We start from the raw sequence: 23,670 nt of genomic DNA, 5'->3' as shown, positions 1-23,670 counted from the left end.
TCTTATTTAATTACAGTTTCGTTTAGGTATAATGAATCAGTGTGTCCTTAATAAAACTTTTTTAATAAGACATATCTCTCAGTTGTTACTACTGTTATGCCACATTATTACTACTGCAATATCACAGCATACTACTCTTACTATATGGTATGTATTAGCATGATTCCAGAATCACTTTTGCATCTTATCAGTCTCTTTTATTTTATACTTTGAAAATCTTGATTAATTTTAGAATTGAAATTCACATGGTTTCTTCATTCATCTCTCAGGTACTTGGCTAGTGTGCTACCATGACTGTCTGCAATGCCACCCAGGGCCACCCTTCTTACTTCATTCTGCAAGGCATCCCTGGGATGGAGGATATCCACAGATGGCTCTCCATCCCCTTCTCCTCCATGTACTTCGTCACGGTGCTCGGGAACTGCACCATCCTCTTCACCATCTGCACAGAGCACTCCCTGCACAAGCCTATGTTTCTGCTGCTGGGCATGCTGGCCCTCACAGACCTGGGCATGTCCACCACCACCATCCCCAAGGTGCTGTGCATCTTCTGGTTTGACCAGAGTGAGATCAGCTTTGAGGGCTGCCTGGTCCAGCTGTTCTTCATCCACTCCATCTCTGCTCTGCAGTCTGCCATCCTGATGTCCATGGCCTTGGACCGCTACGTGGCCATCTGCGAGCCCCTGCGCTACGCCACCATCCTCTCCAACAGCCGCATTGGGTTCATTGGCCTCGTGAGTTTAGTGAGAGCCATCCTGTTCATTCTCCCCATGCCTCTCCTCCTCCAGCAGATGCCCTTCCGGGTCAATCGTGTCATCCCCACTAACTACTGTGAGCACATGGCAGTGGTGAAGATGGTGTGTATGGATACCACAATCAATAGGATATATGGCCTGGTGGTGGCGCTATTTGTTGTTGGGCTAGATCTCTCAGCAATTGCCTCATCTTATGTGCTAATCATCCGTGCTGTCATGCGGCTGTCCTCTAAAGAAGCCCACCACAAAGCCATGAACACTTGCACCACGCATATCTGTGTTATGCTCATCTCTTATACGCCCTCACTTTTCTCCTTTCTCACTCACCGCTTTGGCAAGGGGATTCCACCCCACGTCCACACCATTCTTGGTAACCTCTACTTCCTTGTCCCACCAATGCTCAATCCTATTATTTATGCAGTGAAAACCAAGGAGTTTCGGGACAAATTGACCAAATATGTGTGCTGGGGTCAGAAACCTGTCTGATCATCCATCCAGCAGTGGTGGGATGAAGAATAAATGTGGAGAGGATACAGATCCTGGGGAAAGTGACTAGTAATAGAAAAATGTCACATTGCAGATTGACAGCCAAAATCCTTGGAATGAGAGGGTAAGACACAGAACTTCCTTCGTCTAACTCCAAAGGAAAGCATGAAATGAGAACTATGATATCTTTTCTCTATATCTTACATTGTAATTGGGTAAATGATATGTGAAAATATATTGAAAGCACTTGAACAACTGTACTGAATGCATGTAAAATTGGTGGAATGTTTTCAAATGGAGAGAACATAAGAGCAAATAATAACTTGCTTTTTGCCACTTTGCCATGGCAAGACCTAAGTATGTGTAGGTGAGGATGTATATCTGTATTTGTGTGTTGAAGGAGAAATGTAAGTGGAATTTGGGGGGAGAGAGAAATGAAAGTAGATAATTGTATTTAGGGTCATTATTTTATTATCCTTGCTACAGAAGTCTTACAGCTGGGGAACAGAAATTGTTGCTTCTTTGTAGGTCTAGGGGATATGGGCAGAAAACATAACCTCCTATTCCTAGAGAAATTTCATGAAAATGGGAAACTCTTAAATTTTAAAGGTTGATAGGCATAGTAACCAATTTTAAACTTGTAAAAATTTCTAGAGTCAACTCTCTTTTGTCTCAACTAATCCCAGCATCTAACAGGATCTTTTACAAAGAAGCAATTTTGAGAAATTCTGTTAATGGTTGTGGCCATAGAAGACAGTTTTCTACTGATAATGCTTGGCTACACACCTTTACCAGGTAATTTCTCTGGGAGCTTGGGAAGGAGATATGAGCAAGTGTTTGGGGCAGCTTATGGAGCTCAGGTCCTGTGCCCAGCTATAGAAACTCAAGTTCAGAAGATATTATTTATCCCTGCTTGATAATAATTTAAGACACAGTGACAATATTTTGAGATGCATGAATTTTTTTTAAAAAGATTTATTTATGGATACAAGAACCAGGGTACAGGCCAGATGTGCGGGAGGATGAGAGCATTCACCAGAGACAGAGTGGGGAACAGAACAGGCAGACTGACTGAAATACATTGCTCGGAGAGCAGCAGGCGAGAAAGGAGAGGTCTGCTACGCCACGTGGCTATCTCCCCAGCTGGCCGGGACAACTTCACAGTGCTGCACTCAATCGCCTGTGCCACCAGGGAGACCCTTAAGATGCATGAATTTTTTTTTTTTTCTGGCTTTTTGAAGCCAGAAAAATCCTAAGTTTTTCAACATATTGGAGAACTAATTTGCAAAGGCAGAATTTAGATGAAAAGATAACTAATCTAGGGGCCAAATGATCATGATTTAAAAGACTTAAAATATTTCAACTTTAGGGAAATGAATGAAACTTCTACATAGTGTGACACCAGGTATAAAAAACAATAGTGAAGACATCCATCACACCAAACAATTTAATAACAAGGCTGAGGAAGGTGGGCTAATTCAGAATTTGAAATAAAATGCACAAATTTGAGAAAATTATAAAAAAAGGAGGTTTGACTAGGAAATACCTTTTCCTTAAATGGAGAAAAATTGCAGAAGCAGTAACAGGTAAAGAACTGAGTACTGCCTCCCTGAAATGAATACCAAGAATAGATATTTAACTCACCACAAACACAACACAAGCAAACAACTCTCGCAAAAAGTTTTGTCATTTATCATTTGACAAAATATTAGCAGATTGTGAGTGGGTCCAAGATATGCCAAGGGGTGGTAGCACACAGCTTACTTTTATTGTGAGATCTGAGAGTGATTATTTTCCATCTGATTCAAATGGGATTTCAGATCCAGAACAAAATCCAAATGCTAGAAAATATCATCTACCTCTCACTTATTTTATTTTCCTTTTAATTTTTGGTGAGATATTTAAAAAAAAATGTCTATTTTTACTGAAATTATTGATAAAAGATTTACTTGATACCTGAACATTGTACATACATGGAAAATCGTTCCAGGAAAGCTGGTAGTACTGCTGATACTGGGAAAACTGAGGGAACTGGGGAAAAAAATCAGAGAAAACATGACAAGGAATCCTGACCGTTTCTGTCTTGTCTTTTTGCACTTTTTCTTTCCCAAAAGTGTTATTAATCTGTGACTGTTGTAACTCCAGGATGAACTGGATATCTGTGTGCTGGCTGAAAATGTGACAGATGAAAATATTTACTTTTTCTTTTCATCTCTAGAAAATTATTTGTAGTTACGCAGAAGCTAGAAGTATGCTCAAATGTTTGATGTTTTGGTCAAGTTTAAATCACTTTCTCTTGGTTTGTTACTTTTTTGGAGGTTGCATTAATGCAGGGACCACCTTTTATTCACTCTTTTAAACTTGGAGAACAGGAAATGGTTTCCAGTCCCCAAATAATAAATTATAAATAACCATACAGATAGTAATGTAATCAGTTTTATAAATAACTGATTTCTAATAACTTATCAGGGAGGCAACCCTTCTGACAATAGACTAGCTTTGGAGGTAAAAGATTTTTCAACATTGAGAGACTATACCTGGGTCCTCAGAAAACAGAACCTAAGACAAAAACTTGCCTATGTCATCACCGGGAGTGAAACATGTGGAATAAAAAGGGAAGAAGAAAAGGCAATAAAGGGGTTTTATTCACCTAGTTGTACCCTGCTATTAGATGCTGATATTCAACTGCCTGGACTATCCCAAGAATCTTTGAAATACATTTCAGAATCGTTTTCTATGGGCATGAAAGAATTAAACCCAACGGTTCACACAGGGATCATAGTCTACCCAATTGGTGTCAGCTTCCCGCAACTGCATGGTGTGTGCATAAGGGCAGAGCTGATTTTTAGGAGTGTCCCATTCTGGGATCTGGGGAGCTGCATGGTGAGAAGATACAGGTACTAGTTGTGACCTGAGATTGACTAATTACACCAACATGGAACTGGTCACAGCAGCAGTGGCTGAATGAAATGTGTGACGCAGGGGACTGTGAAGTGGCATCAGTTTTAACAATCAGTGTGACCAAGGCCCTACAGGAGGCTGTGGTCTTTGAGATTAGTAGGAAGTTTATACTTTGGTTCTATCAAAAAAATATTTTTTCAACTTTTAGTACTCAAATCATTGTTACGTAGCAAGGGGGCTGCTACCATAGCCAATTACTACATCAGGCTTTGAGAAAAGTTTTATTGAACGTCAATTGGCAAGAAAACAGGAGGAAATCTTAAACCTGCGTCCCCATCCAGCAAAGGGGACAAGATTATATTGAGTTGGGGGAGTGGGGTTGAAAAAAATGGGGAAATTTTATTAGTTAACAAGCAGGGCCAAAGAAATGAGGATCTGATTGACGTTCATTGGGTTATTTATAAATTGCTCCACATTGAGAGGTTTTTTTTCCCAAATAACCAGATCTTCCATGTTGGCAGACTCCCCCAATCTCCCTCCCCCCAACAGACCAGTGTGCCCCATCTTTACCCCTTCTACCCCTGGCTTCTCAAAGGCTTTGAACACCCTGGGACTAGGCTCAAGTTTAGTTGATTCTGTGCTAGCTAAGGACCTAATTTGTAGGTAAGACTCAAAAGGAAAGTTAGACACTTTTTTCTTTCTTTTATGCGCTGAGGCCTGAGAGCAATTTAACCATTTAACTTCAGTTTCATCATCTATTCTTATAGAGATCCCCCCCACCCCGCCCACAATCATAACTAACTCAGGGAATTTAGACTATATTATTTTAAAAATATTCAAAAGGGCTTCTAGAGTGAAAAGAGCTTTCTTAGATATGAATAGCTCTCCCAATCCTTCATTTCTGAGTCTTCTTTTTTACATGAGAAAATTACATATTTATTTTGTTGTTAAAATAATATATATACATGGGGAAGAAATCAATTGTGGTATAATGCAATCATGAAATATAAAGGTTTTCCACTTCTATATGATCCCCGTCCCTAGAAGTAAACCTTTTAAATAGGTTTTATGTATATTCTCCTAATGACTTTACAGATCTAAAATATAAATGTGTGCATATATGTATCTATAAATATTTCCATTTATTTCACAGAGATGACTGCACTGACCATATTCCTAGACATTCATTTAGCTTTAATCCTCAATTTTCAGATATTGTCATTCTCCCTTGTTGCTGGTTGTGAATTCCCTTTTCTGTCCTTGACATTGCCAAGGGGTATTTTTCTTTGTTTTGACTTAATTCACTCAGTCTTGGACTGACTCATTGGTAAGTAACACCTCCCTCAAGAGGTGTTACTTCCCATTCCACCACAAAGAAGGCAAAAACAGTCCCAAGTGAAGTGAAAAATAAAGTCGCATGAAGCTTTGTTTGCCTTCCCTTTAAATCACCAAGTCCCCAGTCACTGTCCTCAGTCCTGAAAGAAGCAGTGTTTCCTCTCCCACTGCAGGACGCCTTTACCTAAAGTGTTTCTTGCATTGTCCTTCCGTAACCAGAAGACCAGAGCTGTGCCTCCTGTCACCACCGAATGCCAATAGAGACAGGAATTGAATCTTCAAGGTGCTCTTTAATCAGAGAGCTGGAAGAAAGAAGATGGGGGTTAACACCCTAAGGAAACCCCCACTTATCATTTTGTTTCCAGTTGGCTTTTTATAGTGAGTTGAACAAAGTAAGCAGGAACTTCACTGCTGCCAGGAGGTGTGATGTCCAGTCCCTGGAGTGTCCTTCAGATATGTCCTTGGGCTGGAAAATTCACTGCCAGCAGACAGGCCATAAACAATGTGTGTGTGCAGATTTCTTACCATATTGTGCACAGTGTCTTAACCGATTTCCTCCCCTCCACAGCATTTTGATCAAAAATTCCCTACACACCCCTCTACGGAGAGTCCCCTGTTTTGTACAGGAAAACTGACTTCTCTGTTAGAATTGTAACAGGGTGGTCCCCAGGAAAGGGGGAGGTTCCCTGCCCCACCCTCCAGAATTTTGCTTACATTCTCCATGTCCTGTGTGACAATGGCATCTTCCTGAGTTACTTTCTTTAGTTTATACTTTTGAATACTAGTTTATTTCTGCCTGTGTGACATAAAACTGCATGTTATGAAACTCAATGTTCTTTCCCCAAATGTACCAACCTTTGGAGTTGATTTCGATTTAGGTGTTTTTTGTTTTGTTTTGCTGCCTCTATTTAAATACTTCTTTGAAGTTTCTTTTTCAAATAATCTCTGTGACCATTTTAATAGGCCAATACATCTGAGCATATGCTATCATATTCACAACCTCTCAGTTTCACTGTAGTTAACATTAGCAGACAAAAGGCAATTACATAGCTAAGTATTTCTTAGTGCATTTTGCCTCTTTATTTTGAAATATCATGTTCTTTGGTCTTAGAGTCTAACACGCAAGCAACTGTAGTTCAATGTTTGATTCTATGGTACTGATGTCTGCTATTAGAAATATGTACTTAAATCTAAATCTCAGGGTCTGGTACTTTTAATAAGTGTAACCAACTAAGCACCTATCATTCAGGGGGTCAGTAGTTCTGATTTTGACAGATTTATTTATTTAAATTTATAAAGCTCAATGCCAAAAAAAAAAAATGATGTCTGTTAGCCTGAAATCCTGAAAAGTAGGGTTGGGACATTAACATATGGATGGATGCTATTGCTTGGAACCACTATATAGCTAGTGGTCGAGTTGCTCACTTTTAGCTAATTTGCTGGGAGCCATGCTACTCATGTCGTCTGACAAGGGTCCGGGCATGGGGCAGGTTCCTGAAAAGTCAGGAATCTCGTTAGCTGACTCCTGCTAGATTCTCCTCATTTGTTTATGGCTAGTTTCTACCATTGTTAAAATACGCATTTAAAAGTAAAACTGCAAATGCTTTTTGATCAATTAATGAATAACCAATTTGATGGCAAATGGCACTGCATGATACAAACATTACATTTTTTATAAAGTTAGTAACTCTCTGCCAAAAGGCAGCAATTCAACATTTGGCCTTACATTATTAACAAGTGAAAAAACTTCTGGGAACAAAAGGCTATAAACATCCCTTGGCCAAGTCTTTAATATGGAGATGTGGTCTTTTGAGGCAAGGGTTAAATGGAGAAGGAAATTCTCTTACTTTAAAGTTAAAGATAGCAGTTGGGTGGCAGATGCAAGCCATGCTCCAAGTGTAAGAAAATTCCGAATAAACCAGGAGGAGCCATAGCCGGTTCCTGCTCAATTCTTCTTGTTTGTTTAGGGCTGATTCCCCTGGAGGTGACAATTGGTATGGTAGCTGTTAGAGTGTGCATTCAAGAATAAGTCAATAGCAATTTTGTGACGGGTTGAGCTAATAACCACGGGAGCACAAATAATGCACTTGGAAATAGTCAACGTTACAACTACTGATACATCACGTATTAACCATTCTGGGAACCAAAAGCTATAACCATCTCCGGCCCTGCCTCCGATGAAATGTTTGTAGTTTCTTAAAACAACAATCAGCAATCTTACAGAGAAAGAAATTTTCCCTTGATCTTAAAGTTAGATACGGAAACTAGGCTTACAAACTAGGTGTACGAGATAAGTATAGGAGTAATAGGTAGAAAAACTCTTTTGTTAGATTAAGAAAATTCCTCCCTTAATTGAGAGCTTGGGGCTAGGGAAGAGTCAATGCATCTTCCATCCCCCAGGTAACTTCCTGTGCTTTGTTTCCCCTAGCCCTTAGTTAATCGTTCACCATGGCAAACATAGAAATGTTAATTTCAGTCACATAAGTTTTTTGCTAGTAATAAAATGACTGTTTATGGTAAATGACTATTCTAAGAACACTTTTGTTTAGCAACTGTGCCTTCTTTAAAACAAAGAATAATAAATGTCATGACTGTTGGGGGAAAAGGATGTCCGGGATTGCCCTATAACACAACCTCTGCAGGAGGGCAAATAGACCCTTGGCTGCTCTTGAGAAAGATGTGATGATTGTTATCTTCCTGCCTTAATGCATATGCTTATGCACTCATGGTTTGCTTGAAATGTATAAATAAAGGGCTGCTGAGTCCCTCAGCAGGATGATGTCTTACAGGGCAGGGAGAGGGGCAGCCCAAACCCTGCAAACTTGGTGTTACTCAATTATGCAAAACACAGCTGAGAGTAAATAAAAATTGGTGAGAGAAAAAATTTACAAAATATGTAGTAGACAAAAGTTAATACCAATATATACTAAAAGTTGATATAAATGAATAAGGAAAAATTAGAAAATATGACAAAGAATCAAAATAGGCAATTCATACTGTTACAGGGCAGGGAGAGGGGCAGCCCAGACCCCGCAAACCTGCCTGCTCTAAATAGGTTCTGACATCCACCGCATCAACACAAAACATAGGAGACTTTAATGGGAAGGAACTTTAATACAACTAGGAAACAATACAGGAAAGGCAAAGAATTTAGTTTCTAAATCAAGCACCCAAAGTTACCCGTCCCCTCGTGGGTAAAACTCCATCCAAATGGGATTGGCCCAGAGCAAGGCCCCAAAGCCTGCCACAGGTCTAAAGCATCTTCCAATGGGGACCCACAGAAAAGGGTCAGAAACAACCAGACAAGTCTGGAAGGAAAAGAGCAAAATCAAAATCAAGATAAAAGCTGCCATTGTCACCTCCCCATGGGTCTCTCACCCAAATCTGTGTCACCCAGTCCACGACCAAAAGTCAAGCGCAGTTTCTTCATGTGTCTCTAGGCCCCATGTGCCTCCTCCAAGTCTCCTCCAGGATTTCCATCCTGTTTTCTTCCTTCCTCAGTTTCTTCTGCAGCTTCTCCTCTTCCTGCTCAGCTCCACCCTCCCTTGGGTGGGGCAGGGAACCTGGAACCTCCCCCTTTCCTGGGGACCACCCTGTTACAATGTCTGCACCCTGATCAAGTGTTTGCCTCTCCTCACTTCCCCTCCCCCTAATCCCTCAGATTTATCCATGGCACGACAGTTTGCCAAGGCTGGTCCCTGGCACTAATTACTAAGTGATCTTAAGGAAAATGCATCCTTAAGGTAGGTATTTTTGCATATCTTCTATGGAACAAGAAAAATAGTGAAAGTTAAGCAAGAAATAACTTCTGGGGGCAAAAAGCATTGTGGTTTACAATTCACAGAAATGAAAATACACACACATAGAGATATGTATTCATTTGTCTAATGGCATCTCTTAGCAACTACATGTATTATCACAAATTGACCTGTATTATTCTCATTCAAGGAGAATGTTTATTCCTTTGAGTGTTTGTCAGTATTTGAGAAGTCACTTACTGATGGACAAATGTTTGTTTGCACACTTTTGTTGTTTAGAGTAAGGCTTTTGTTGTTTAGTTATATTGACTTTTTATTCTGCCTGTGGCAAGTGTTACTGAAGTATAAATATGTAAAAATGGAATCGGAAGGAATGGATATACATTTTTTTTCTTTTTGTGGTCCTTTTGGCTTAAACACCAAAATACGTTGCACAAGATGTAACTATTACAATATAAAGTGTGTGATAAAAACTTGATATATATTATACATATAATTGTTGTAGACATTATGTCTAACTTCAATTCATTTGGAGTTTTTGTGTATGGAGTTAGAGAGTGACCCAACTTCATTCTTTTATGTGTGGTTTTTCTATTTCCCCATAGTTAAAAAGTCTCCTTTCCCCATTGTATGGGCAGTACTCCGTTAGCATAAACTGGGTACGGAATTTATTTCTGGGTTTTTGATTTTAGTCCTTTTGTTATAGAGCAACCCCGATATTAAACGGGTTCCTGGCTGTGGGTCCTCACCCGCGCGCTTTAAAGGGACTTATGAATACTCTACTACAGACACACGCAAAAGGGTTAATAAAAGGTTTATTTACAAGAGAAAAAGAAATAAGGAAAATATACAACTCAGGGAGAAAATAGGGAAATAAAGTCTTTAATGCGTCCTACCCGATCCGACGACCTGGAAACCCAAAGTCACTCTCAGAGCTGACCGGACGCTGCGAGCTGGCCGAGAGCCCAAAAATGGAGAGAGCCACCAAAGCCCACGTGTCTGCCTTTTGTATCCACCTGGCTGCTTGACCCCACCCTCAGGTCCCAGCCACCTTCCCTTTGGTGGTGATGGGATTTGGAGTTCCCAGTGTCTTTGGCTTTGACCTGGGGTGGGGGTGGAGTCCACAAAGCCTATATGGAATTTGCTTTGGGACATCCTTTTCCCCCTAACACTTTGATTCATGTATCATTTTATTTTAAAGATTTATTTATTTATTCATACAAACACTGGGTACAGTCAGAAGTGCGGGAGGGTGAGAGAATTCACCAGAGCCAGAGTGGGGAGCTGAACAGGCAGAAGGACCGAAGTACACTGCTGAGGGGAGCAGTGGGTGCGGCACGAGAGGTCTGTCGTGCCATGTGGGACCCTCACCGGGTGGCCGGGGATCAAACTGGCACTGTAGAGGCTGCAGGAAGCTTCGCAGCCCAGCGCTCAACCACTGTGCCACTGGGAAGGCCCATTCATGTATCATTTTTGTGACAATACCCTATTGTTTCTATCACTGTTGCTGTATAGTAGAGTTTGAAGTCAAGCAATAGGATAGTTCCATTTATTTCTCTCTTTATTATTCAGGATTGCATTTACAGTTCAAGTCCTTTTGTGGTTCCATATAAATTTCAATATTTTTATTCAATTTCTTTGGAAAATATTGCTTGTATTTTGATGGGGATTGCATTAAATGTATCATTTCATATAGAAGTTATTTTGATTATATTGTTTCTTCCCATCCATGAGAATGGAATATTATTCCATCTCTTTACATCACTTAGTTCTTTAATAATGTCTTGTGGGTCTCATTGTCTAGATATTTTACCTATTTTTATTTTAAAAAGTACTTTGAGTAAGATGGGATTAATTGCCTTTTTGAAAAAATGATTAAAGCCATTTCTGCTAAATACTCCACATAATCTTCCTGCAAAACTTCTTCATTCTAGATTGTCTTTGGAGAAACAACATGGGAAAATATTTTATGATCAGGTAGATTGAGATTTGAAGTTGGTTGTAACTACTCACTACCTGTCTGATGATGGGAAAGTTACAAAGAAACTGAGATTTGTTTTTAATATCCACTTTTACAAAGTGGATATTAATATGTAACTTGAGTTGAAGTTGAAATGATTCCATGTGCTATTATATATAAGAATTTCTAAAATAACTAGCAGTGAGTCACCTCAACAGATGATATTTCCTGTGAAATATTTCTTTAGTTCACTCCTTTTTTAGGACAGAATTACCCCAACCTTAGCTATTGCGGGGACTTTTATTGTATCTTGTTGCCCAGTCACCTCACCTGCTTATCCAAGATTTGAATGCTACAATTCTCCACCAGTGAGATTATTTTGACTCTAGTAGAATATTCAGTGCTTAATCTTCTTAGTATCTCTTTAAGTTCTGGCTTGCTGATCATGATGGTGTTTGACAGTGTTAGGCATAGACCTCTCTCCAGGCAATGACTTTCAATGGAAATTTAGCTTATGAAGAGCAAAAAGTAACAAAGAGGTTCCCAAAGATTGTCTGACTCTGACCTATTTCCTCACTCCTAGGCCAAACTTCCTCCAACATTTTCCAAGCTAAGAGTAAATAAGGACATTTCTTTACTAACAGCAGAACAGGCTAGGGAGAATGATTTCTTTTCTCTTATATAAATAATGTGATCTTTTTTTCCTGTTATGTAGTGGTAAACTTATTGTGAGGGACCAAATGAAACCCTGAATTTAGTAAAGAAGACCTCTCTGCTCTAGGATACAGGAATTAAAGATACTTTTGTGGAGTACAGAGGAGGTCAAGATTTATCTGGCTCAGGATAGAGAGTATATACACATTCTTGTCTTTAATATTATTGTCCTTTTAAGAATCTTAAGATAGTGACAGAGATTTAAGGAAAATTTAGAATTTTAAGATTCTTACTTCCTATTTTTCAATAATCACACTTGAACAAGAAAGAAGGGGCTGTGTTTTGAATGCAATGATAAAGAATTGTGATTTTCAATGAATATCAAATCATATATACTTTAAATACCTTAGAATTTTGTCAGTTATAAATAGCTGGAAAATTTTAAAACTAAATCAACATATTTAAATTTTAAAAGTTATTTAAACTTTGTTAAAATCAACTCTTCTACTTTTCAATAGTTCTTATACTCCATGGTTTAATATTGGTTGACTTTTGTTAGAATTGAGGTCATTTCTGCCTACCTACCAAACTTTTATCTGTCTTGTTATATTGTGCAATTTATTTATTATTTATTATTATTCATTTATTTATTAATTTTTCTAATTAAAGGTTTATTTATTTATTTATTTATTTATTTATTTATTTATACAAGCACTGGGTACAAACAGAAGCACGGGAGGGTGAGAGAATTCACCAGAGCCAGAGTGGGGAGCAGAGCAGGCAGAAGGACCGAAGTACACTGCTGAGAGGAGCAGCGGGTGGCAGGAGAGGTCTGTGCGCCATGTGGGACCCTTCTCTGGTGGCCGGGGAGCAGCCGGGGATCGAACCGGTGCTGCAGAGTCTGCAGGCAGCTTCGCAACCCAGCGCTCAACCGCTGCGCCACCAGGGAGGCCCACATTGTGCAATTTATTGATCTGTTGATACCTATGTATTTAAATGATTAGACAGAAAGTTTTGATTTAAAATATTACAATGATTTAAAATATTTAAACAAAACAAGTTTCTACCATATAAATTAGTCTTTGTACATAATCTGAGTCACATTGGAATTGGAGTATCACTTTCAGAGATAGGTGGCTTTCTGCTAACATATGCTTTTTTAAGATAGAGTTCTTAGACACAGCACTCTTTTAAATTAGTCATCTGGACACGTTTTCTCTTGCAAAGAAACCTTCTGCACTGTTTTTTTCTATAGCCCCTGATTTCTAAGTCTATATCTGTCATCTTCAAGTTCCTTCATTTTTGTCATCCATATTACCACAATCATTCAGTTGGCATTGGAAACATGCTCCTTTGCCATTGCATTAAAAAATTCTAGAAGAAAAGACTAGTTGCCAGAGGAATTATTATATGTTGAAGTGGTCTCCAAAACCAGCAAGTATGTCAAGTGCCTTTCAGCAATAAGATATTATTTGGAAAGAGACTGAGAATTGGAGAAATAGAGAAACGATGCCAATATAAAGTTTCCAACAAGACAAGGAAAGATGATTATTGGGTTATTTACAGAGAAATTATATGCAGTTAAAAAAACATGAACATAGATGTCAGAGTCTTCAGATTTATGTCATAAGGGTGTTTCTGTAAGACAGAAACAGACATCTTAGGCGCTCCCGTTTTTGTTCAAAGTTCAATAAAGTACTGATATATTTGTCCTTTGTGCCAAAACAAAAGAAAACTCCTCTGTTGTCTATTTTATGCACAGATCATCTGGGGATGCAACTGAGTCTTCCACGGTTGGGTGAAGTCATTGTCAGTTGTTCTCACTGTTCATTACTCACAGTTAATATTGTTGTGACCCACAACCTATGCAGTTCCTCTGTACAGGCATTTGACCACCTTGTCTCGTATTTCCTTCATCTTTATTCCATAGATGATGGGATTGAGCATTGAGGGCAGGAGAAGATAGAGATTGGCAAGAAGAATATGGACATGAGGTGGGATATTGTGGCCAATGCGGTGGGCAAGAGAAGAAAAGAGTGCAGGTCCGTAGGTGATGAGGATGACAAAGAGGTGGGCTGAGCAGGTGTTGAGGGCTTTGAAAGTAGCATCTCGAGAATTGAGATGTATCACAGCCTTCAGGATAAGCCCATAAGAGAAACCAATGAGCAGCAGATCAAGTCCCACCACAAGCAGAATCACAAAGAGCCCATAGATACGATTGGGTCTGGTGTGGCCACAGGCCATTTTCACCACAGCCATGTGGTCACAGTAGGTGTGAGCAATGACTGAGTGGCAGAAGGTCAACCTTTGAAGTAGAAGAGGCATGGGCAGAACAAGAATCACACCCTTAGCTAGAGCCAACAGTCCCAGGCGTGCAACTAAAGAATGGTTCAGAATTATATTGTAACGTAATGGCTCACACACAGCCACAAAGCGGTCGAAGGCCATTGTAACAAGCAGGGCTGATCGTACCACAGATGCTCCATGGATGAAAAACATCTGGGTGAAGCAGGCATTGGCAGATATATTCCGATCATTGAACCAGAAGAACGAGAGGAGCTTCGGCAACAAACTCAAAGTGGACATGAGGTCAGCCACCATCAACAGGGCCAGAAGCAGGTACATTGGTGTGTGAAGAGTTTGTTCTGTGGCCACCAGGAAGAGGATAGCACAATTGCCGATGATAATAACCAAAAAGATGGAAGAAAAAGGCAGAGATAGCCACAAGTGTTGTGACTCTAAGCCAGGTATGCCCAACAGAGTGAAGGTCACGAAACTGGAATGGTTGAAGATTAGCATCATAGAAACTGTTGATTTTTAATATTTAAATGCCTGACAATGAGAGGTGGCTTGTGGGTTGTTTTTACTGGTGACTTTTAATGACTTGCTTAGATGGGACTCAGAAAATGATGGAAGAATACCTCCTTGGGATCATGGAGTCCATGATCTGAATTCAGACCTATGAGTAGGCACCGCTGTTGCTTTCACATTTATTTTTCGACGAGACTTGGGCTTCTTTTCTGTATAAGGGATGATATAGTGGATCTCTCTCCCCTCCCAGTGTAGACTCTGAACTTCAAAGTATTTTTTTTTTTTTTTGAGTAAGAATAGGTGAGAAGATATTTTTGTCCTTCATTAAAGGATGAAAAACCTTGGTTAAAGGATGAACCACATCTTTATCATAATTTTACGAGACTGGGGACAAAACTGGGGAAAATCTTTTGTGTTACTTCACCTTTATGTGTTGTCCATCTTTGAGGGATCCACTCACTGATGGTGGATCTGTTTCTCCCCTCTGGGATTCTCTACATTTTGGACAAAATATGAAAGATATTTAGGACACCATTAGGTGGCTGCCTCCCACTCAAGCTATGCATTTTATGTACTTAATGGGCAGTTATTTGAGTTTGTTTTTTTTACATGACACAAGTTTCTCTATCACTACAACTGGCCTCTTATGCAGATTTAATTGTCTTTAATCATGACACATTCACTTCAGATTAGTCAGCTGGCCTACTGAAGTGCATTCACTTTTTCTTCTGTACTCATTGATTCTTTGGTTCTATCATGAATTAGCAGAATTTCTCTCTCTTTCCAGAGATTTTCAGGCACTCTAAGAAGTAATTCAATCAAGAGCCTTGCTCCTCATGCCTGTCTGTATGGTCTTATCTTCTTCCATCTCCCATGTTATCCTTTTTTTCTTTTTTTTTTTTTGGTCATATACATTCAATTTATGCATGTCGCTTCCACTCACGATCCTATGTTAGGGAATTTAAAATTATGATGCAAAATTATATTTTAAAATTCCTCTGAGTTACTGTGGTCATGGGGATGATTAATGATTCCTGCTAAAAGTCAGTGTGCATATGTCTGCAAAATGAGGGAAACCTATTAGACTTCTAACAGGAAGTTAATCTTTATGAGAGAGAGAGAGAGGGAACCTGGACCAACATACAGAAAAGAATCTTTTATGTGAATAAAGTTAATTCTGTAACAGCTCTTCGTAGAACTTACAGAGGGAACAATCCTCTTTGGAAAATAGTGATACAGGATGCACCTTAGACAGAACTTTGTACCATGCCCACACAGACACTGAGAAATGTTAACTGTCACAAGTAAGCAGCATTCCAGGATGTGCTGCTGAAGAATATCTATAGGAAATAGAATTTAAGATGAGTTTAACATGGAGGAGAAGAGTTTAAAATGAAAGCAGACATTTGTGTAATCATGTGATAGGAGTTTCCTAATTATGTAAGAAACACACATAACATTTGCAAGGAATTTATCCTGAGAATTCTTCCACAGGATATTGTTCCCACCATACAATTTGGGGGACAATACCTGAATATTTAATGTATTCCTGTAGAACATAATGATTCTAGAAATGCATCTTTATTTTGTCTGTAGTGCTATTAAAATGAATTCTGCACTTAAACTCCATACTACACACCAGGATCCTTCAAGATTTGCCTCATGTGTTGTGACATAAACATTGTTTGCTCTCAATATGTATTTTCTGAATATCACTTGTGTCTTACAGTATAAAAGTGTGCCTCATTCCAGTTCTCAAACTAGGAATTCACATTCACCCATGGTTGTTACTCTTCCTGTTTATATACATTCTCTATTTAAAGATTCCCTTTTCATTTCTTATACTCTTAAACATACCTAAATTCATTAAAATGTGTTACTCACAAAATTGATTTACTTGGGCCTCCCCGATGGCGCAGCGGTTGAGCGCTGGGTTGCGAAGCTGCCCACAGCCTCTTCAGCACCAGTTCGATTCCCGACCACCGGGCAAGGGTCCCACATGGAGTGCAGACCTCTCCTGCCGCCTGCTGCTCCCCTCAGCAGTGTACTTCGTCAGTCTGCCTGCTCTGCTCTCCGCTCTGGCTCTGGTGAATTCTCTCACCCTCCCACGCCTCTGACTGTACCCAGTGCTTGTATAAATAAATAAATAAATCTTTAAAAAAAATTGATTTACTTGTTAAAGTTGCTATAAAAGATTATACAGAATTTAAATAGCGAGGTATATTTATATGCTCAAACTAAACTAGGTTTGGGATAAATAATCAAGGAAGAAAACAACCAATGGGCCACTAACTAATTTCTATATTGATTCTGGAGCTAACAAGACTTAGAAGAAGAATGAGTATGGAAAATAAAGATAGAAAGATGGGGTGGGGTAGCATCAAAGTAATAGAAAAATTGCAGGGTCATATATTTCTTCTCTACCCTCTTCCCTATCATCCTGTTGGATAAATGAAATATTTATAGTGATGAGCTGACTTCATAGTTCCTTAAAATTTTCCATTCCAACTGTCATCACATCTCATGCACCCTAATATTTTCTATTATTCTAATTCTCCCCCCCCTTGACAGCCTGTCTTTTTTCCTCCCCAACATCAAGATGTCTGTCCTCTTGTCTTTAGGCTAAGTAATCCTAGTCCAGAGTATTGACACTGGCCTCTGGAGCATTTAGGCAACAATCAGACTGAAGGGTTCTCCTGTAAAGAGAGAACCTGTCCAGTCTGTGACAGGAATTAGAGGAGACCCAAGACCTACATGTGTTTTGGCCAAAACAACACGCACCCCCATCACATTCCGCCATCAATCCACCTGTCCTGTTTGCCAACACAGACTGTAGAAGGACACCACAAAGGAATTTATATTAGATCTGAAAACAGAATTTAGGGTGAATCTGAGCACCTCTCTCCCCCTCAGACACATTCAGAACAAACGAAACACATCTCACATCCGTCTCTACAACTGTCCTCCTAAGAAAATCTCGTCTTCCTAGGCAGTGCTGTAATCAGTGTTTTTATCACCAGTTTTAGAATCTCCTAAATACAGTTAACTCCCTACCTACCCCTCACCCCCAAAATATTTACATTGTGCTTTTTCAAAATTTGTAGGCTGTTGTCCAAAAATTACTTTTTGTTGAAAATTCACTTTATTTTTGCCCTCTAACAGGAAAGAAGCGTGTACTCTGAGTATCCAGCATTCTGTCCGGGAATGTCAAGTAGAAGCTGTTTATAAAGTAACATGGTTCACATGCTGCAGAGTCTAGAAATGAGCTACCAGTTAGGTCCTCTTGCTCCTTGGACTTTCTAGATCTTTGTTGCACTTTCCATCTGAGAAACTGACGTCCCTTTGGTTTCAGACAACACGACCCTCTCCCCTGTTCCCTATGCAGCGCTGCTTTCTGTCACCTTTCCCCATTGTTAAATTTTTATACCTTTCTTACTACCTTTCCTTCTATCACCACTGTCATAATTATTGCTTGTAGTTTGCACACATAAAAAATATCATAAAAGCTCAATATTTTATTTCTTGACCTCCTTACTTCCAGTATTCATCCCACTTTAGCTACTCACAACATCATAAGTGATACACTAGAATAACTGTTCCCTTCTTAAAATCTTGTCTTAAGGATCCATTTGCCCTTCCTAATACATTGCACTTCAACAATTCTTTGACATCATAAGATTTTCTAATCCATCAAAGCTACCGTCTTTTCCTATTACCATCTATCCCCTCATCAGGTTAGAAAATGTGTTGCATTGTTATAATCGGCTGTGTTTAATTCCACTTCTCTGTTCCTCTTTCCTTTATTTACCTAATAGTAAAGACCTAATCCTTTTTAAATCCAATTTTATCTGCTTTACATGTGAGCAGCTGAACATGACTTCTATGAAAGACAACACAATCACTGATTCTTATCCACTGCCTTAGGTGAGCTTCCGGCACAAACAATAACATATTTGTATTCACACTTTTATCCCACTAGTTATTTTATGTTTCTTAATATCCCAACACACCCACTTCCCTTCTCAAAACCAGATGATCTTTCTTTTTCGTAAGAAAGCAGTAGAAACTAAATCATGCTTTCCTTACCTCCCCACCACCAAAATAGCAACGTCTCCATTGGAACCCAAGTACTGCATGTTTCTATTGGGCTGGATGACCTGCCTTGTGTCTATTTACAGCTTCTCGACTCTTTCGGGTCTGAATCACATCTCCTTTTTTTTTTTCATACAAAAACTTGTTCTGCCAATTATATTGCTCTCTCCTGCCAAAGTGATTTTTTATCTGTTATAGACACTTCCTTCTGTTCCCGCTTGCACCACCACCATTCCAGCCAATAACCTAGAGAAATAGCTTTCATTTGGAGAAATAAATAACCTCCTCACTGTTCTTTCTACTCTTTTGCCTCCATACTGCTTCTTGCCCAAAGAGTGTCCATATTATCTTTAAAAATAAAAGTAATATATCACAATCAATAATAACTTCCCATTTTGTTTTTTTTTAATAAGGAATAAAATCAAAAGCCTTAACCATAATTCAGAAGACATTCTGATCATGAATAATCCTAACTAATGGTATACATGATACCATCTAGCTTCAGCTCACCTCTTCAATTTACTTTCTACCAACTTCCCATTTGCACACTTTATTCTTGGTCATTTTGTCCTCCTTTAACTTAGAAGACAGTAAATAGAGGATGAAGGGACTTGTCCTTGTTCAGGAGTCAAGGAAAATTTTAATAAAGTACAGATTGAGATGAAGCCATTCTGAATAGAAGAAACAACAGGTGAAGACAGAAAATGTAGCCATGTTCAGGTTATAGCGAAACATTCAGTGTGATCTTGTTATCAAATGCATGGTTTGGGACAAGATCAGAAGGGAACCCATGCCTGACATATTTCACATTCTTTCTTTGTTTTCTTGACAAACTCAATCTTAACCTCACTTCTCTGCGCCTGTCCCCTCATGACTCTGTCCAAGACTGTGCTCTAGCGCATTGCATTTAAGCTAAACTTGCTCTCTTAAAGCACTTCCTCTCATTTAACCAATATTTAGCAAGTGCTTATTATGAGTCAGGATTCATAAATTCACTGTACTTTGTCATAGCTGATATTTCAACATTATTTCAAAAGCACATACATTTTAAATCTTTTATACCCTCATCCTCCCCTACCCCACTACCAACACACACACACACACACACACACACACACAGAGAGAGAGAGTCTCTGTTAACTTACTCAATTTCCAGAAGTGAGGCAGATATCTGAAAGTGTCTGAGGGTAGAAGTTGCTGAGTGGCTAGCAAATAAATGCCAATTAAATAGAATGAGGGGGGCTGCAAATAGAAAACACTAAGAAAAAGCACTTAGGGGAAACAATCTGATTGAAAGAAGGGATACTTTTAATTACCTAAATCAGAACTTACCTGGAAATGTTTTACTATTGATGTGTTTTTCTACCAGTCTCTCTCTGTCTCTCGTATTGTCCTTTGGGAGTCATACTTGAAACTGCCTACCTCATAGATCATGGAACACTAATTTTCATTTTTGCTGAGCAGATCTGAGACCCTGAATGGGTTCCCAGCTCATCTTGCCTCTCCTCTTGTGTCTTTTCCTGATATACAACACATAATCTTCCTTGTTGAGAGGACCAAGACTCTCACACTATATAAGGGAAATGTTGAACTCTGTGACTTCATAGTCCAAAAACTCTGGCATAGCTATGACTCTCCAGAGGTCAAGGAAAGAGGGAGGGTGTAAGAAGGAGTTCGTTAGGGGAGCCCACTGGGGCTCTATTTCAAAGAGCAACATAAACTGAAAGGCAATTCTCAGAGGAAAAGGATAATTTTGACCATTCCCAGCTTTCATGTAATGATGGTATTATATGACTTCTCTCTCTTTGGTGGATACCTGTAGATGTAGCTTTAACCCTTTAATCAGGCCTTTTGAATAAGGTCATGCTTCGGTAGATAATAAACTACAGTCCTGATGCAAAGGTAGAATTGCTGCTTGTGAAAAACCTCAGAGATCTTTGCCATTTTAAGAGGAACACAAAACACAGATTCAGCAAATGGTAATTTCCTATCAAATGAGAGTAGAGTTCTCTAAACTGACACTAATTTTAGAAGATACAGAGAAAATTATTTTGTATCACAATTGATCCAAAATGAATTTGTCTGTGTTACTAATGTTGAAAAAAAGACTGTAGCAATTATTCTCAAAAATAATAGAAGGCTTTGAAATCACTGATTGCATATTCAGTGGGTCTGGGGTAGGGTCCCCTGTCTGAGCCCTACCTTGAGAAGAACTGGGTAAGGACATGACCAGGTGTGTTCTGAGCACTGCAAATGGGGCCTATTTACAAGTTTTTTCTGATAACACAAACACATTCATAGTTGCAGCTGATTGGAGATAATAAGGCGAATTCTTAAGACCCCATGTCTAAAAGATATGTCTTCATGTTTGTGTCGTTGTGTTTCTTCCTATATCTGCCAAAACAAGGACTAGTCTCTGGGAGCACATTTACCCTATTAAGGTCAGTGACTCCTTAGAGAATTCTAGAATTTGCAATTAAATTCTCTTCCTCTTGATGAAGACATTAAGTAATATCCTTCATTTTGAGATGGTGGGGAAAGGTTACAATTCTGTGGATATCTGAGTATTAATGAGCAAATTTTGCTCTTTTGTGTTAATGTGTGCTTTAGGGCAGAAGTTCTATTCCCATCAAGCCTAATGTTACCTTTAAATAAGGATTAATTATGAAATGGTATGCATAATTGACTCAGTAGATATAAAATCTCTGTAATATCCTAATTGCCAATAGAAAAATAAAAAGTATCTGCAATTGATGTAATAACTGTAGTACAGTGCCTGTATGTCTAATGTAAATGTGACATGTATATTATGCATATGAATGTACACAATGCACATTTACAAAAAAGACAACACATGTTGTCTTAAAAACAACCAACGTGTTCTTCAATTTGCAATATTTAGGCATGACAAGAAAAAGAAAATAACGAAACTGAAATTAGTCTCTGTAAATAGGACAGTTGTAAACACAGACAGAGGTGAGTGGTGTAGGGGACTCAAACAAAACATGCTGTACTACTATTAGTGACTAGGCATTTCTTGATAAAGTTCTGAATAAATTAATAGATATTTTAGTGAATATTAAAAATATGAGTGATAGTGAGGCTTGTTATCCAGCAAACTGGACTCCTCTTTCTTGCTGGGTAGAATGTACTTTTCCATCCCACTTATGTGGGACTTGACCATGGCTTGCTTTGAACATTGCTGTGTTGGTAGGCATCACACAAGCAGAGGCCCTAAATGTGTTTTATTGTTGGGTTTGATTCTTTGTGAGCTAAGGGCCTGTTCTGAGAAGAGCAGGACCCAGATAACCCTGAATCCCTAGCCTGGGCTCTAGAGTGAACAGTTAGTTGGAGCTTACATAAATTCAAGTCCTGGAGCCCAGCTCAGTCACATTACCTCGTCTATAGAGCCATCCAGCTGGGCCCAATTTTTTTTTTTTTTTAAAGATTTATTTATTTATTTATACAAGCCCGGGGTACAGTCAGAAGCGCGGGAGGGTGAGAGAATTCACCAGAGCCAGAGCGGGGAGCAGAGCAGGCAGAAGGCCCGAAGTACACTGCTGAGGGGAGCAGAGGGCGGCAGGAGAGGTCTGCGCGCCATGTGGGACCCTCCTCTGGTGGCCGGGGAGCGGCCGGGGATCGAACCGGAGCCGCAAAGGCTGCGGGCAGCTTCGCAACCCAGCGCTCAACCGCTGCGCCACCGGGGAGGCCCTGAGCCTAATTTTGAATCAGCCTAACTAAAGTAGAACTGAAACAAGATGCATAAGCTTCCTATTGCTACTATAACAAATTATCACCAACCAGGTGGCTAAAACACCCATTTATTACCTTACAGTTCTGGAGATCTGAAGTCCAAAATGAGTTTCACTGGATGAAAATAAAAATCAAGATCCTTCTGAAAGAGTCTAGGGGAGATATGTTTTCTTCATCTTTCCAGACTGCAAAGGCACTCTCACTTCTCATCTTTTGGTCCTCTTTCCTGTTAATAAAACTAGCAGGAACCAGGGCCTCCCCTGGTGGCGCAGCTTTTGAGCACTGGGTTGCGAGGTTGCCTGCAGCCTCAGCAGCGCCAGTTTGATCCCTGGCCACCGGTGAGGGTCCCACAAAAACAAAAACAAGAACAAAAAAAAAACAAAAAAAAAACAAAACACAAAACACTAGCAGGAGCCAGTCAGGTCCTTCTCATCCTGCCATCTCTCTAGTTCTCTCTGGCCTGTTACATCTCTTTCACTTATGAAGACCCTGTGGATTACATTGGGTTCACCTGGATAATTCAGAATACTCTTCACCTCAACTCAGCTGTTAGCCAACGTTAAAGATTTATTTTTTAAATTTATACAAGAGCAGGGGTACAGGCTAGATGCGCGGGAGGGTGAGAAGATTCACCAGAGACAGAGCAGGGAACAGAACAGGCAGACAGATGAAAATCACTGCTGAGGGGAGCAGCGGGCGAGACAGGAGAGGTCTGCTGGCCATGTGGGTTGCTCTGAGGCCGGCGGGGATCGAACCAGCACTTCAGCAGCTGCAGACAGCTTCACAGCACTGCACTCAATGGCCTGCGCCACCAGAGGCCCCTAGCCAACTTTTTTTTTTTTTTTTTTTTAAAGATTTATTTTTATTTATTTATACAAACACTGGGCACAGTCGAAGCATGGGAGGGTGAGAGAATTCACCAGAGCCAGAGCGGAGAGCAGAACAGGCAGAAGGACCGAAGTACACTGCTGAGGGGAGCAGCGGGCGGCAGGAGAGGTCTGCGCGCCATGCGGGACCCTCCTCCGGTGGCCAGGGAGCAGCCGGGGATCGAACCAGCGCTGCAGAGGCTGCAGGCAGCTTCGCAACCTAGCGCTCAACCGCTGCGCCACCAGGGAGGCCCCCCCCTAGCCAACTTTAATTCTACCTTTAACCTTCATTGCCCATT

At 39.8% G+C, this 23,670-nt stretch overlaps 2 protein-coding genes across 2 annotated transcripts; one reads left to right on the top strand and one right to left on the bottom strand.

The window, feature by feature from the left end:
* Nucleotides 1-290: 290 nt before the first annotated feature.
* Nucleotides 291-1,280, top strand: LOC311182325 (olfactory receptor 52N4-like; the record flags this gene model as incomplete). Its single annotated transcript, XM_084251038.1, has 1 exon — nucleotides 291-1,280. One exon carries the CDS (start codon nucleotides 291-293, stop codon nucleotides 1,239-1,241), a length of 951 nt encoding a protein of 316 aa, XP_084107164.1. The 3' UTR covers nucleotides 1,242-1,280.
* A 12,432-nt stretch (nucleotides 1,281-13,712) lies between these two features.
* Nucleotides 13,713-14,648, bottom strand: LOC311178133 (olfactory receptor 52P1-like; the record flags this gene model as incomplete). The annotated part of the gene is made up of 1 exon (XM_084244510.1): nucleotides 13,713-14,648. One exon carries the CDS (start codon nucleotides 14,646-14,648, stop codon nucleotides 13,713-13,715), a length of 936 nt encoding a protein of 311 aa, XP_084100636.1.
* Between the last annotated feature and the right edge of the window lie 9,022 nt (nucleotides 14,649-23,670).

This window comes from Talpa europaea (genome assembly GCF_964194135.1).
Source record: "Talpa europaea genome assembly, chromosome: 1".
Classification (NCBI taxonomy): Eukaryota; Metazoa; Chordata; class Mammalia; order Eulipotyphla; family Talpidae; genus Talpa; species Talpa europaea.
The sequence above is the reverse complement of the archived record's forward strand: the minus strand, read 5'-3'. Positions and strand labels throughout refer to the sequence as shown.